This window comes from Hippichthys cyanospilos, chromosome 20 (assembly GCF_059441005.1).
Source record: "Hippichthys cyanospilos isolate Australia breed blue-spotted pipefish chromosome 20, RoL_Hcya_1.0, whole genome shotgun sequence".
In the NCBI taxonomy this organism is placed as follows: domain Eukaryota; kingdom Metazoa; phylum Chordata; class Actinopteri; order Syngnathiformes; family Syngnathidae; genus Hippichthys; species Hippichthys cyanospilos.
The window spans coordinates 14,856,562-14,871,966 of NC_142388.1; the positions used below are offsets into that span (position 1 = coordinate 14,856,562).

General features: G+C 39.8%; 1 protein-coding gene across 2 annotated transcripts in view; it reads right to left on the reverse strand.

Annotated features, from left to right (window-relative positions):
- The window catches only part of dse (dermatan sulfate epimerase), a 38,655-nt gene that overhangs the window by 22,059 nt on the left and 1,191 nt on the right, over positions 1-15,405 (reverse strand). The window contains exon 2 of one of the 2 annotated variants that reach the window (XM_088402802.1): positions 10,742-11,198. The exons of the other annotated variant lie outside the window; for it this stretch is intronic. Coding sequence (XP_088258928.1) covers positions 10,742-11,157 — 416 coding nt within the window. The 5' untranslated portion in view covers positions 11,158-11,198. The remainder of the gene's footprint in view (positions 1-10,741; positions 11,199-15,405) is intronic. 2 annotated transcript variants of the gene reach the window in all.

Sequence of the window (15,405 nt, forward strand, 5' to 3'; positions counted from 1 at the left end):
GATAGATAGATAGATAGATAGATAGATAGATAGATAGATAGATAGATAGATAGATAGATAGATAGATAGATAGATAGATAGATAGATAGATAGATAGATAGATAGATAGATAGATAGATAGATAGATAGATAGATAGATAGATAGATAGATAGATAGATAGATAGATACTTTATTCATCCCCGTAGGGAAATTCACATTTCCAGCAGTATCCTCAAGTCGAGATATAAAATATGAGAAATAAAATACACAAGATACACATAAGTCCAGTACAGAAGTATACTTAAGGTGCTTGTTAACAGTGTAAACAGAATAGTGTGAATCGTTGGAGTCTAGTGCAAGTATAATTAAGGTGCTTGTATAAAGTGAATAGTGCAGTGCAGAGTATGAGGTTTAGAGTTTAATGTGAGCTTTTACTGCCCCGGGTGGAGTTGAAGAGCCTCATGGCATGGGGGAGGAATGATCTCCTCAGCCTGTCCGTGGAGCAGGACAGTGACAGCAATCTGTCACTGAAGCAGCTCCTCTGTCTGTGGATGATGCTGTGTAGTGGATGTGTTTGATTGTCCATGATTGATAGCAGCTTGTTTAGCGCTCGTCGCTCAGCCACAGTTGTTAGTCCAGCTCTGTGCCCACAACCGAGCCCGCCTTCCTCACCAGTTTATCCAGACGCGAGGCGTCCTTCTTCTTGGTGCTGCCTCCCCAGCACACTACTGCGTAGAGGAGGGCGCTCGCCACAACAGTCTGGTAGAACATCTGCAGGAGCTTTTTGCAGATGTTGAAGGACGCCAGCCTTCTGAGGAAGTACAGTCGGCTCTGTCCTTTCCTGCACAGAGCTTCTGTGTTGGTAGTCCAATCCAGTTTATTGTCCAGCTGCACACCCAGGTATTTGTAGGTCTGGACAAACTCTACACATTCTCCTTTGATGGTTACTGGTTCCGGATGGGGTTTAGGCCTCCTGAAGTCCACCACCATCTCCCTGGTCTTGGTGGTGTTCAGGTGCAGATGGTTAGCGTCGCTCAATGAGACAAAGTCCTGGATTAGTTTCCTGTACTCCCCCTCCTGCCCACTCCTGATACATCCCACGATAGCAGTGTCATCTGCAAACTTCTGCACGTGGCAGGACTCAGAGTTGTACTGGAAGTCTGACGTATACAGGGTGAACAGGACAGGAGACAGCACGGTCCCCTGTGGCGCTCCTGTGCTGCTGACAACAGTGTCGGACGTACAGCCCCCCAGTCTCACGTACTGGGGTCTGCCTGTCAGGTAGTCCGTAATCCATGCCACAAGGTGTGAGCCTACTCCCATCTCTGTCAGTTTACCACTGAGCAGCAGAGGCTGTATGGTGTTGAAGGCGCTGGAGAAGTCCAAAAAAGTAATCCTCACTGCACCACTGCCACTGTCCAGGTGAGAGAGGGATCGGTGTAGCATATAGATTATAGCGTCCTCCACTCCTACCTTCTCCTGGTAGGCAAACTGCAGGGGGTCAGTGGCATGGCAGACCTGTGGCCTCAGGTGGTGTAGCAGCAACCGCTCCATGGTCTTCATCACGTGTGATGTCAGGGCGACCGGCCTGAAGTCGTTGAGCTCCTCCGGTCGTGGTTTCTTTGGGACTGGGATAATGCAGGATGTCTTCCACAGCTGGGGGACCCTCCCCCGTTGCAGGCTCAGGTTGAAGATGCGCTGTAGAGGGTCTCCCAGCTCCAACGCACAAGCCTTCAGCAGTCGCGGGGATACTCCATCTGGACCTGCTGCCTTGTTGGGTCGCAGCCTCCTCAGCTCTCCACACACCTGGGCTGCAGTGATCTTGGGTGGGGGGGAGATGTCCTCCTCTGTGCTGGTGTCTAGGGGGGGAGGGTGAGCTAGGAGGGAAGCTGCAGTACTCCGGGGTGGGAACGAGTGGGGGTGGTCAAACCTGTTGAAAAAGTTATTCAGCTGGTTGACTCTCCCCCTATCTCCTTCCATGGCAGCACCCCGCTTTGTGCTGCAGCCGGTGATAGTCTTCATTCCATCCCACACCTCCTTTATGCTGTTGTTCTGCAGCTTCCGCTCCAATTTCCTCCTGTACTGCTCCTTCGCCTCCCGGAGCTGGACTCTGAGCTCCCTCTGCACCCGCTTTAGCTCCTGCTGATCACCGTCTTTAAAGGCCCTCTTCTTCTGGTTCAGAAGGCCTTTGATGTCGCTAGTGATCCAGGGCTTATTGTTAGCATAGCAGCGAACAGTTCTTACAGGAACAACAGTGTCCATGCAGAAGTTGATGTAGTCTGTAGTGCAGTTTGCCACCTCCTCAATGTCTCCCCCATGTGACCCCTGCAGTACATCCCAGTCTGTAGATTCAAAGCAGTCTCTCAGAGCCTGCTCTGCCTCAGTAGACCACTTCCTGAATGAGCGTGTGGTTGCTGGTAGCCTCCTCACTTTTGGTTTGTAGTGGGGCTGAAGCAGAATGAGGTTATGGTCTGCTTTCCCCAGTGCAGGCAGTGGAGTAGCACTGTATGCATCCTTAATGTTTGCATACAGCAGGTCAATGGTCCTATTTCCCCTGGTGTTACAGTCCACATACTGGAAGAAAGCAGGTAATGTTTTGTCCAGAGTCACATGATTGAAGTCCCCAGTGATTAACAGAATGGCCTCGGGGTGCTGTGTTTAATAATCGATGCATTTGGTTTCACACCAATAATAGAAGCAGCAAAACACCAGAATGGTAATATCTTAGAGATAGTGTTAACCCGTGGCCTAACTGCCTCAAATGTCACAATTTTGCTGTATACTAATGCTATGTCTGATCATTATCTTATAACATTTGAAGTCCTTGCTCAGTGTGGTCTTATTGACCACAACCAAGGATTTAAGTGCCATGATATTAACTCACTGCTGCACTTTCTGAACTACGGCCTTTCGCAACAGCTGCCTTTCCGTCTTTCACTGGTTCAGTCGATAAGCTCACAAACGATTTTAATACGGTTCTTTTAAATTCCCTAAACTCTTTAGCGCCGTTGAAATTTAAAACTCTTCCGAAGCGGCACACTCCGTGGTTTATGGATGAAACGCGTACGTTTAAGTTGTTTAGACAACTTGAGCTTAAATGGTAATCAAATAACTCAATAGCTTGCTGAAATATAAAGAGGCTCTTAGGTTAGCAAAAACAAATTACTTTTCCAAAATGATTGGTCTTAATAAAAACAACCCAAAATATTTATTTGATACGGTAGCACAGCTAATACAACAGCAGCAGATTAATCATAGTTCCCTCCATTCCCCACACGATTTCATGCGATTCTTTACTCAGCGGATTCAGCTAATAAGGAACAAAATAAAAAAGGCAGTGCCACTTACCCCCTCGGTTGTGATTGCTGATGCTAATTCGGACGATCAGGTTCATGAAAGTCTGGTTACCCCTTAACCTGTCCCAGTTAGATTTTGTATCCCTGGAGTGTCTTACACACCTGGTTAAAGCCGACGTTTTGCATGCTCAAGCCGCTTCCAGGCAAACTCCTTAAAGACTTATTCAAAAGTCTTAGGGTCCTATCAATCTGTCACTCTCCTCTGGCATTGTACCTGAAGCTTTTAAGACGGACGTCATTCAATCAGTACTTAAGAAACCTCACCTAGATCCTGAAAATCTCTCTAACTATGGACCAGTGTCACATCTTCCGTTTATTGCCAAAATTCTTAAGAAAGTTGAAGCACAACAGTTTAGCGATTTTTATGATAGATAACAATAGATTTTAACTACTCCAGTCAGGTTTTAGGGCCAACCACTCAACTGAGATAGCCCTTGTAATAGTGACGAATGATCTTCTCTTAGCCATGGATTCCAACATCTCATCAATATTATTATTGCTTGACCTTAGTGCCGCATTTGACACTATTGATCATCATATTCTTATAGAACGTCTTAAATCATGTGTCGGTATCTCGGGATCAGCACTTTCTTGGTGCAGATCTTACATCCAGGGAAGAACGCATAATGTCTCTTACGGCAATGCGTTCTCTGAATCTCACTCATACCGTTGCATGTTTGTCATTTAAATTTCCCTGACTTTAGTTTACTCCTAACTTCTTTGTGCTCCATAGAAATAGCGGGTTGAAAATATTTCATGCATGCAGAGGAAAAAAATTAAAAAGACAGTGGCGCCACGCCTTCACCCGCGCTGGCTCCAAACTCATACCGTTGCATGTTTGTCGTTTTAATTTCCCTGACTTTCGTTTACTCACAACTTCGTTGTGTTCCATAATGAAATAACTGGTCAAAAATATATAACGCATGCCGACGGGAAAATCAAAAGGATTTCAAAGGATTGCGGCCCCGCGTTCACAAATGCATGGCTTGATCTGGATCTATTCTGCGCTCTGCGGCTCCTGTTTAGTAGTTAAATAGCAATTACCAATAACGCATTCTCTGTTTTATCTGATTTTTTTTTAATAACAAATATTTCTTCGTATAATATCCATACAACGCTTACATTGTATGAATAAAGTTTATATTCTATGAATAAAGTTTGATGACTTTCCTCATAGTTTTTAATACATTCCCTTTAGTAAAGCGCTATCTAGTGGCTGCATAACGCAACTCTCTCTAGTGGATGCATAATGCAACCCCAGCCAGTACTATGGTGTCAACTCTATGTGCGCCTTATAATCCGGTGTGCCTTATGTATGACATTTTTTTGAAACTCGGCCGTTCATTGATGGTTCACCTTATAATCCGGTGAGCCTTATAGTGTGGAAAATATGGTACTTGATTCCTCTTGTACTTATTATATTATACGTAAACATTCGTTTTCATTGCTATGCTGATGATACCCAACTGTACATGCCTTTAGAATTAACAGATCTGTGCAAGTGCAGGAAAATGGAGGCCTGCCTTGCTGAGATTAAACAATGATGTCTTTCAATTTTCTGCTTCTTAACCCTAGTAAAACAGATGTTAATTACTGGCCCTGCTCATCATCAGCAGTTGATTAAAAATACCACATTGAACCTGGATAACTGTACTATTTCCCAAAGTAGTTTTGCAAAAAACCTCGGCATGATATTTGACTCAACTCTCTCTTTTCGGACACATATTAATAACATGACAAGAAAGCCGTATTTTCACCTCTGCAATATAGCTCAAATTCGCCCTCTTCTTTCTCCTTGCGATGCTCAAACATTAATTCATGCATTTTTTACGTCACGCCTAGACTATTGCAACGTTTTGTTTTCTGGGTTTCCCATGTCCTCCTTCCAAAAGCCTGCAGTCTGTACAGAATGCAGCAGTGAGACTATTGACAAGGATGAGAAAGTTCGATCATATTACTCCGATTCTAGCTGACCTGCATTGGCTTCCAATACACGTGAGCTGTGATTTTAAGGTGTTGTTGATTACCGTATTTTTCGGACTATAAGCCACAACTTTTTCCTCATGATTTGAGCCCTGCTGCTTATAGTCCAGTGTGGCTTATCCGCTGTTTTTTTTTTTTTTTTTCCCACCAGTCAAGCAAATGTGTGTATCTGCTCAAGGAGTCAATTTATGGAACAACTATGAAATATAACTGCAAAGATGTGAATCAACGGCTGTGCTCAAAAAGAGTGTTAAAATATATAATTACAAATATTTAAAAAAAAATGTCTAAATTGAATAAGACTATTCTGCCCTTCAGAAGTGCAGTAACATCTGTGTTGTTCTAAATTTGTACATGGACTTAGAGCACCCTTTTCTGGTTACTTCAAAATATTGTTTTTCTCAGTAGACATAAGTTCTGTGTGGCAGCACGCAAAGACGACACGTTAATGTTCGATGATTGCTGATCTTATTTTGGTTTGCCTTGGACGAGAATTGTTCGTAAGTACAGAAGTTTTCAAAATTATGACACTGTTCATCTGTTTTGTTTATCATTAGAGACATTGGAAATAAGAGTATTTTTTCGTTGTGCAACTTGTTTGTTAGCTCGAGAAGTGCTATGTATCATTAGCTGATTAGCGGTTTTATTTTTCTAGTTTTACGGCGACCTAAAGAGGGTCATGGTCAATGGCCATTGTTCAAATAAAGCAGAGCACAAGGAAAGACAGTCTACTTGTTTGAAACATCGTTATCCAGCCGTCTAACTGGCGAAAAACCCGACGCATCGGAGTGAGGACAGCATAAAGATCTTGTATAAAGTTTGTGTTTGATATACAGTATACAGTATATACGATTGTATTCATAATATTATTATTGTATATATTATTAAGGTGCACTGTGTGCAATGTTCACTAAATTCATCGATCAATTAAAGAATGGGAGACAGAATGCTGTTAAAGAGAGAATGTTGCAGTAGGTTGACAATTTAAAAAATAATGTATACATTTTTTTTTAAACTTTCATGTACCATCTTTTTGCATAAATATCTGATGTTATTACCTGCGGCTTATAGTCCAGTGCGGCTTATCCGGCTTATCCGTGGCAAAGGATGTTTTTTTTTGGTCAATTTTTGCTGCTGCGGCTTATATATAGGTGCGGCTTATATTCCGGAAAATACGGTACTTGTAAAATTTTACACTGTTTAGCTCCTTCCTATCTCGTTGACTTAGCATCATCATATGTTCCGTCCCGACAACTTCGGTCACAAAATGCCGGTTTGCTATCAACCCCACGGGCTAAAAAGAAGACTGCGGGATCAAGGGCATTTTCCATTCGTGCGCCAGTACTATGAAGTTTGCGCACCCACCTGAGTAGAAATCTGTAAATCCCGACTAAATACACATTTATACATAAAAGCATATAGTTAATCGGGCCTGTCTGCAGCTAGATGGTGAAGGTTGATTTGACCGCCCCCATCTGGCCCTGCGCTGATCGACCATTGCGGGTTAAGAGATCGACCGTCTGCAGTCGACTTGGTTGGACTGTGGGAAGGTTCCTGCCCAATGGCTTTGCCTGCTGTCAAGTCACCATTGCACTATATAGCACAATATGTTTTCTGTAATCTATATTGTTTATGTGTATCTATTTGTATTTGGTACATGCAGCATCCACTTCAACCTGTGGGCCTGGAAGGGGGCTCCTCCCACCTGTGGTCCCTTCTGGAGGTTTCTGATTTTCCCCTAATAGGGGTTTTTGAGTTTTTCCTTCCCCTTCTGGGAGCTTTGACAGGGGATGCTGTTGTGTACCTTACACCGAAAAGATGTCTCTGTATGACTTTCTTTTTTCCTCTTTTCATCTGTGAAGCCCTTTGAGACTTTGGTGATTTAGGGCTATACAAATAAAATTTGATTGATTGATTGATATTTCGTTTAATTGAGAGTAAATTATGTTCTTCTTATATTAAACTGCGGTTTTTAATTTTGACAAAATTTCATGGATATTTATTTTAAATTTGATTAATTTTTAAAAGTTGACAGCATATCGTTGACAGCATAGTGACAAGTTTTAATGGCTGATGCGGGTTTGTTGACGTTTAAAAGCTCCGGAAAATAGCCTGTGTAGCCCAGTTGTGATTCTTGTGATTCTTATCGATCATAATATTTGATCAGACGCATAAGATTTTATCATGCATGCATTAGTTTCTCACCCACATGCTCACACATAGAAGGACAAGTACACAAGGTTCCGGCCATAGACATTTTCTTGCCTCTTGAGGGCCGGGACCTTCATGTAGTTAGGGACCTCTGTATCAAATAAAAGAGAGAGGGGTCGGAGAGGCTGGCAGAGCGCAGTAGAATTGTCCTTGGCCAGTTCTCTTCACTCCCCTCATGCATGAGCTGGAAAGATTGCCTTGTCTCCTTTTTTGTGTAACGTTTCTTACAAATGTCTGACAAATGAATCTGATATATATATATATATATATATATATATATATATATATATATATATATATATATATATATATATATATATATATATGTATACACACATTGTTTTCAACCCATTTCATTGGGTGTCAATAGGGTTGATTGCAAAAGAACGACTTTTACGACAGCACACTGAGGCTACATTGGTGGCCATATTTGCTTTTGAGCAAACACCTGCACAGTACAGTGTACTTTTATGAGCCAAAAGTTGTAAACTCACTGGCTATTTAACCAAAAATATCCTTAACAGATGTAGTATGCTTATAACATAACACAGCTACAGTGGGCCACCTTGTAATGACATTAATCCATTCCGCGGTTGGGGTCGTAAGGCGAATCTGCTTATGGTGGGCAATCCAAACCTGTGTTAAATAGCTAGAACCCCAGGTAAAAACATCAAAATTGTACACACATATTAAAAATTGGTACCAAAATAGTATAGTACATGCTACCTTTATATAATATACATGTATACAATCAGAAAACATCATTAATAAAAAATATAGAAACGATTTATTTAGCTTTGAGTGCCGCTTGTTTTGCCCATATTCCCTAATAAGGGTTATCTCCAGCATCGTTTCCATATCAATCATCTTCTTACTTCTTTCTTTAACATCATTAGCAATCTTGGGACCCACGGATACCCATTTAATTTGGAATTGAGCAGTAAAATGCACTATAAATACGGTTTTGTAACCACTCACAATTGAACAAAGTTTTACTGTCCGCCATTTTGAAACATGTGAGGCCGACCAATAGCCGACCAGCATCTCCATGAGGAGACGCCGACCAATAGCAGACCAGCATTGTACTGATGCGTTGCATGGAAGCAGTTAGACGGCAATAGTAAATAAATGCAATTACCTAAAAATACCAGCAGATGGAGGCAAAACAACACAAATATAGCCAAGCCCCTAGGGTCATGACAGTTGTTTTGATTTTATAACCGTGAAAAAGTCATAAAGAGGGGATGAAAAAACTCAGTATTTCACGTCGCAACATAAAAATGTCGTGAACCAGGGAAGTTGTAACATGGGGTTCCGCTGTACTTTGATTTTTGTTGAAGTGCTTCACAATCTGTTACTTCCTATGCTGGGTCCAAGCATGTACGCTGCAGTCATTTATGATTAAAATTGTCACCAGGGACAACTGTAGGTGTTTCACAAAGATACATTTCATTAGAGGAAATAGATTGATCATTAGCTCAAACTGCAGACCAGTGATTGCAAGACGTGGACATTTTATATTTTTTTTGCTGGTCCTTCATTTACAGTCTGTTATCGTAGATGGCCTTCAGTCTCCGTCAGTCTGTCTTTTGTGGACATTTACTGTTCACTACAAATATTGATGGCAATTCTGGCTTCACTTCTAGCCCCCCCCCCCATAAAAAAATGAAACCTCCACCATCCAATCAAAAAAGAAAATTAAAAAGATCCAAATATCAAGTGAACCTCCATCATTCGTAGATACTCTAGTTGCCATTTCTACAGCTTTTAATAATAAGTATATCTTCTGCTATCGGCCTAAATCAAAGGCAATATCCAATGTTCATTGGAATTAGCAACCAAGATTCACTAGTTGGACCATATTTTAGTGAAAGCTATTGTACAATAAAGCTTATCTTTATCCTCAAACTTCTTCCTTTTGGCACACAATGAAGTCTCTTCACGTAAACCAGTGTTTCTCAACTATATTTTGCCAGGCCCCTCCTAGAAAACCCCCCGCTCCCCCAGTCAATGCACTGAATATAAATAAGGTTATTATTGATGAAAATTGTTTAAGTATACCTACACATGTATCCTTTTATCATTAACAACAGAAAAAAACAACATAAATTAACTTTCAACAACTGTTAATTATTTTTAATTATTTTTATCGCGTTTATACGGGTTATAGCTTAGTCTAAAACGGAAAAAAAAGAAGCAAGTGCACCAAAGAAAGTGCCCGAAACTAAAAGAAAATGATGAAAATTATATTTTTATTGCAATTACATTCCATATGACAAAAACAAAGCCTTTTTCCCGGGATCATCTGCGCCCCCCCCCTGGCATCACCTCGCGCCCCCCCAGGGGGGCCCACTCCATTATTTGAGAAGCACTGACATAAACCAACGTATAAAGCTATTCCATGTGGTGTTAGTCAATCGCACCATGTTAAAATTCCTTGCCTGGGACATTGTTCACATTCAAAAATGATGCATATAACGGATGTCGCCTTCTACACTTTTCTCTGAGAATGCATCGCAAATGAATATTGATGAATAAATGACTCATAATTTGCGAATAAGCCCATTGACCTCAAGCAGATTTTCTCTGGACGCAAACCTGCTTAGCTCCTGTAAACTACAAAAAAAACAAGGGTCCAACTGTATATGAAAATGGATCAGTGATTGCACTGTTAGTTTTCTGATGACAAATGTTTTACCCTGGTTTTTGTATTCGTCCTGAACCGTGTCAGATCGAAAACCAGTTTGTGGTGGTAATGCCCCCTAAATCAGGCCTTGTCTATACATAACCGGGGTTCTTGCAAACTGGCAGTAAATGTCTCCGTTTTGCCCTATTTGCTATACGTGGCCGGGCTTTTTTTTATTTGCCCAATCCTCTGGTTTCGTGGTTACATGTAACCATCTTAAACCGGAGATTGGCATCATTGTGCTACTCTTTTTCCCGCCAAAGACGCAGATACTGGTGATGTCAGAGGCAGAAGTTCTTTCTGATCGGACAGAATTTGGCTACACTACTGCCGCCTAGGAACTTTACATGCTTGTAAGTGAATAAAATCGCGCTGTGCTGGATTTCTTTAGACGCGATTTCGTTAAATAATCAAACAACGACGACAAGGGGGAGACTATGTTGATTGCAAATGATGTGTGGTACTGTCCGCCTGCTTCTCCGTAACCAGATGATAATAACATGATCAAAAATGACAAAAATGTACCAATTAGGCTGAGCTGCCATCCTCTCCATGTAATCCTTGGCCAGATCCAGTGCTCCAGCTCTGTGTGGGTACAGCAGGCAGAACATGGAAAGCACACCTAGGTTGTTTCCATAAACCTCATTCCATCTGGCACTGAACTCTATGGGGCTCCAGGGAGGCAGGTACTCTTCCGGGTGCTCAAGCATGATTTCACCAGCCTCGCGGATCCGTCTGGCCATCTCTCGATGAGTGCTCCCTGCTGCCAGCTGAAGCTCTTCTACTTGTGTTTGATCGAAATACAGCATTGGGTGGCCATTGTAGTTGCCGCCCATGAAAGGTATTCCTCCGCTTGAGTCTGCTGCAGTGTGATTCAGTAGAAACAACAGCAGACTTAAAAGGAAGACTGTTGGGGCCCCACGAGTGTGGGTTCTCATCATCTCATCAGAGAGGGGGCTGTGACATTGCTGAAGGAAGTTAGCTGAGAGAGAAAAAGGATTGCAAGAAGTCATCCCAAAACCCTGTACAAAAGACCCACATTCTCAGAATAATTAGATACAGCTGCTGATAGTTGATCCTAACCAACAGAAATAGCACATTATTGAGCACAAAACCCGAAAAGGTTTTCTGTTCTGTCTTTAACATCACCACTGTACGACAAACCGAGTAAGGGTGTTTTCTGCTTTGCTAATAGATTTGAGATATATATTTGAAGGCAAATATTGGTCAATTAAACCATGTGCCAGGACAAGTAGGTTATAATTGGGTCATTTTTTTAATGCTTACGTTACTTTGTGCAGTTGAACTGCTCTTAAAAAACAAAAGGCTGTCCTTTACAGTGTCCTTTACTACTGTTTTCGAGTGAGCTCAGCAGAACTCTTGCCAATAGCCAGATGGAAAAAAAATAACACTGAAAAACAATTTCCTAATGCCTAAATGTGTTCTGTTACTTTGTTTTTCCCATGACATATCATTAAAGTGATCACCTAAAAAATGCTTTTGCTTTACAGATCATGAGTCACATTTTTTTATATTGCAGAAACATTGGGCCATTAAGCCTAAAAAATATTAAATTAAAGGCGTGAGTGTGTATTATACATATATATATTAACATATATATATATATATATATATATATATATATATATATATATATATATATATATATATATATATATATATATATATATATATATATATATATACACAGTGATCCCTCCTAGTTTGCGGTCTCAGTATTTGTAAATGTGCAAAAATGAAAAAAATTTGAAAAAAGCAAAAAAAGTACATTTACAGTACTGTATAAATCAAATAACTAAGTAATAACTATGTTAAGAATTCTTCAAGCGTTAGCGTTCGTGACTTTTTTTAATCTTATTTTGAAATTCATGCTTTTAATTTGTCGGGTCGTGTTGCATTTCCGTTTCCTATTTTACGTTCTCTGTGCGTCATTCGGCTCATTACGGTGACGTAATGAATGACAACGTAAACTCATATTTATAGTTTATTATCATTTATATTGATAATGCACGGTACTGCCTATGAAAAGTCGTGGCTTATAGTCCGAAAAATACGGTATATGTATATATTACGAGTTTAATCCGTTCCGCTGTTGGGGTCGTAAGGCAAACTCGACGTATGATGGGATATCCAAACCTTTGTTAAATAGCTAATGTGTGTATAGAACTTACAACAAAACTGTTCCCCTTTTTCTTTGAAGTCTCGCGCAGCTGTGGTCATATTAGCAGCGGCTCAGACGTTGAATTGAAGTCCAATCTGTACATGATTAACGATTATTACAACGAAGAGTAGAGTTTACACTTGAAATACAATTTTATTATAAAATAAATATAGGTAAGGCATTTCCAACGGTCTAGCGAACGTCTGCACCTTACTGCCTGTCTCTGCCCCGATAATGTGTGTGCTTGTCTGCCTTTTGCTGTGGGTGCGCTTCATGACCGACAAGAACGTACCTGTTGGGCGGGAGTAGTTTAAAACTCCACAAGCACGCGCCGTATACCTCATGAAGCACACCCCGGCACTGTTGTCAACACATAGACAGGAGACAGAGACAAGAGGAACAAAGACGATGTTCACCAGACAGTTGGAAGCCTCTTCCCTAGATTTCGTTTATGATAAAATGGTACTTCCAAGCGTTAACTCTCCATTGTAATCATCTTTGATCATGTACAGATTAGACTTTAATTCAACCTCAGGGCCGCTACTAATATGACAGCTGCTGTTTGAGACTTCAAAAGAAAGGGCTTCACTAGTTTCTTCTTCCATCGGCAATCCAGATTGCTAAAGCAGCTTCCATACGGATGATCGTTTCATTATGAGCAGTAACAACTCGCTTCCCTGAATTGCTGAATTGTCGCAGATTTCATACAGCCTGGCGACACAAGTTAGCTGGATTCTAGTTGGCTAAAAACTCATTATAAAACTACAGCACATGAAGGATCAGAACCAAATATATTTTTATACCGTATTTTTCGGACTATAAGCCCCGACTTTTTCGTCATGATTTGAGCCCTGCGGCTTATAGTCCAGTGCATCTTATCCGCTGTTTTTTTCCCAACGGTCAAGCAATTGTGTGTATCTCCTGAAGAATGAACTTTGAAATAGAACTGCAAAAATGTGAATCAATGGCTTATCAATGGATTATTTTTAGCATTAAGACTTTTCACATTATTACCAATTTTTATTTATTTTTTGAATGTGAAAAGTGTGGGCGGATTTTCAGCTATTGCGGCCGGTTCCAAAACGTATCTACCGCGATAAACAATAAACAAGCGTTCACTGTACACAGTGCTCCATTTTGCCTGCGTCCCTGCATCCCAGACGCAAATTTTTTGATGCAGGACGCATACTCAAATTAACATGTGTCCTTTGGATGCATCATATTTTGACATCAAAATTAATCATCATCCATCTACTCTTTTATTCAACAAAACTTGTCCTCTTTCGAACATTTTTTGATCATTTTGTCCGCCTTGTTTGTTTTGATCTTGCGGAAAAAAGAACGTTAATCGAGAAAAAAAAAGAACACAGCTTTGTTAAATAAATGCTGCTCACGCCATGAGCTTCACGGCATAACCTAATGATGATCAAGTAGACGACAACTATATCTATCTATCATGCTTCTGGGAGTAATTTCAAAATAGTTGTTGCAATACCGTTTGTTTCACACTTTACTTGATAGCTAGCGTATGCTATATTTTGAAGCATTTTCTGACTTCCTTTACCAAATTTCACCAAAAAAAAAAAAAAAACAACCCTAATCCCTCACACACTAATCTGCCTCTTACTGCGTGCATAAATAATATTTAGCACTAATATTGTACACTATATAATATTTTGCACTATATTATTAGCACCATTGTTTCTGTTTGTTGTTTTATTGCTATTTTTTTAATTGCTGTTTCTTTATTTGCTTGATTATGAAATGTAGTCTGCTGCTTGGAGGTGAACAAAACAAGACTTTCATTGTGAGGTATAATAATACTATACAAATGCCAATAAAACTCTTGAATCTTGAAATTCACTTCAGAGTGCAGATGCCGCATACTGCTGCAGTAATTCATTGCTACTGTATCCATTTGACTTAAAAAATGCGTATATAGCAAATTAGTATGATAATTTATTTAGGTTTAGCTTTGGTGTGTGTGTGTGTGTGTGTGGGGGGGGGGGGGGGGGGGAGGAGGAGATGACAATCAAGAAGTCAGTAAGTTTATTACTTTGATGACTTAAAGTATAATTCCAAGATGGATATCAGAAAGTTATAAGTCTGTTTTAAGTTCATGCTAAATTTGCTAACTTTTTTCCTAATGTCAAGACAACCGTATTCATTTGCTGTAAGTGCTGTTGGAGGAATTCACATTACTATAGAAATTAATTGCTACTGCATTAACGTCACATAAACAATGCACACATAGCTAATCAGATTTATAATTAGATTTTTTTTTCATCTGTAGCTGCGTGAAACATATTGCTTCCTATGATCTGTTAGCTCTGCGTAGATGATAATTTTGAGAATGCAGCATTTATCTTGTTTCAGTTGACAGATAAAGCAACTGAATCAACTGTACATGATATATATATATATATATATATATATATATATATATATATATATATATATATATATATATATACTATATATATATATATATATATATATATATATATATATATATATATATATATATATATATATATATATATATATATATATATATATATATCATGTACAGTTTTGAATGTCAAACATTCGGCCCACGTCCTGGCCCGCAAATAGGTTTAAACTGTCCCACCAAATAATTTTGCGAAGTACAAAAATGAGCTGAATTTTTTCATAAATGAAAAACTTGAAATGTTAAATGTTTGAAAGTAATGTTAAGATTTTATTATTAATAGTTATGTAGTACTTGCTTTAATATGGACAGTATTAAAAATGAACAATATTTTTTTTGTTATGCCATGATTTTATTGATCTGACCCACTTGGGAATAGATTTTCCTTCATGCAGCCACCAAGCTAAAACGAGTTTGACACTCCTGCTCTAGATAGTGTGGTGGTTCTCAAAAGGTCTAACTTCAGGAGGAAAAACATTTTTCCCTATCATCTAGTTGTGAGCCATATACTGTAAATACTGTATAATATTAGCAATTGTCAAAGTAAATACTTTG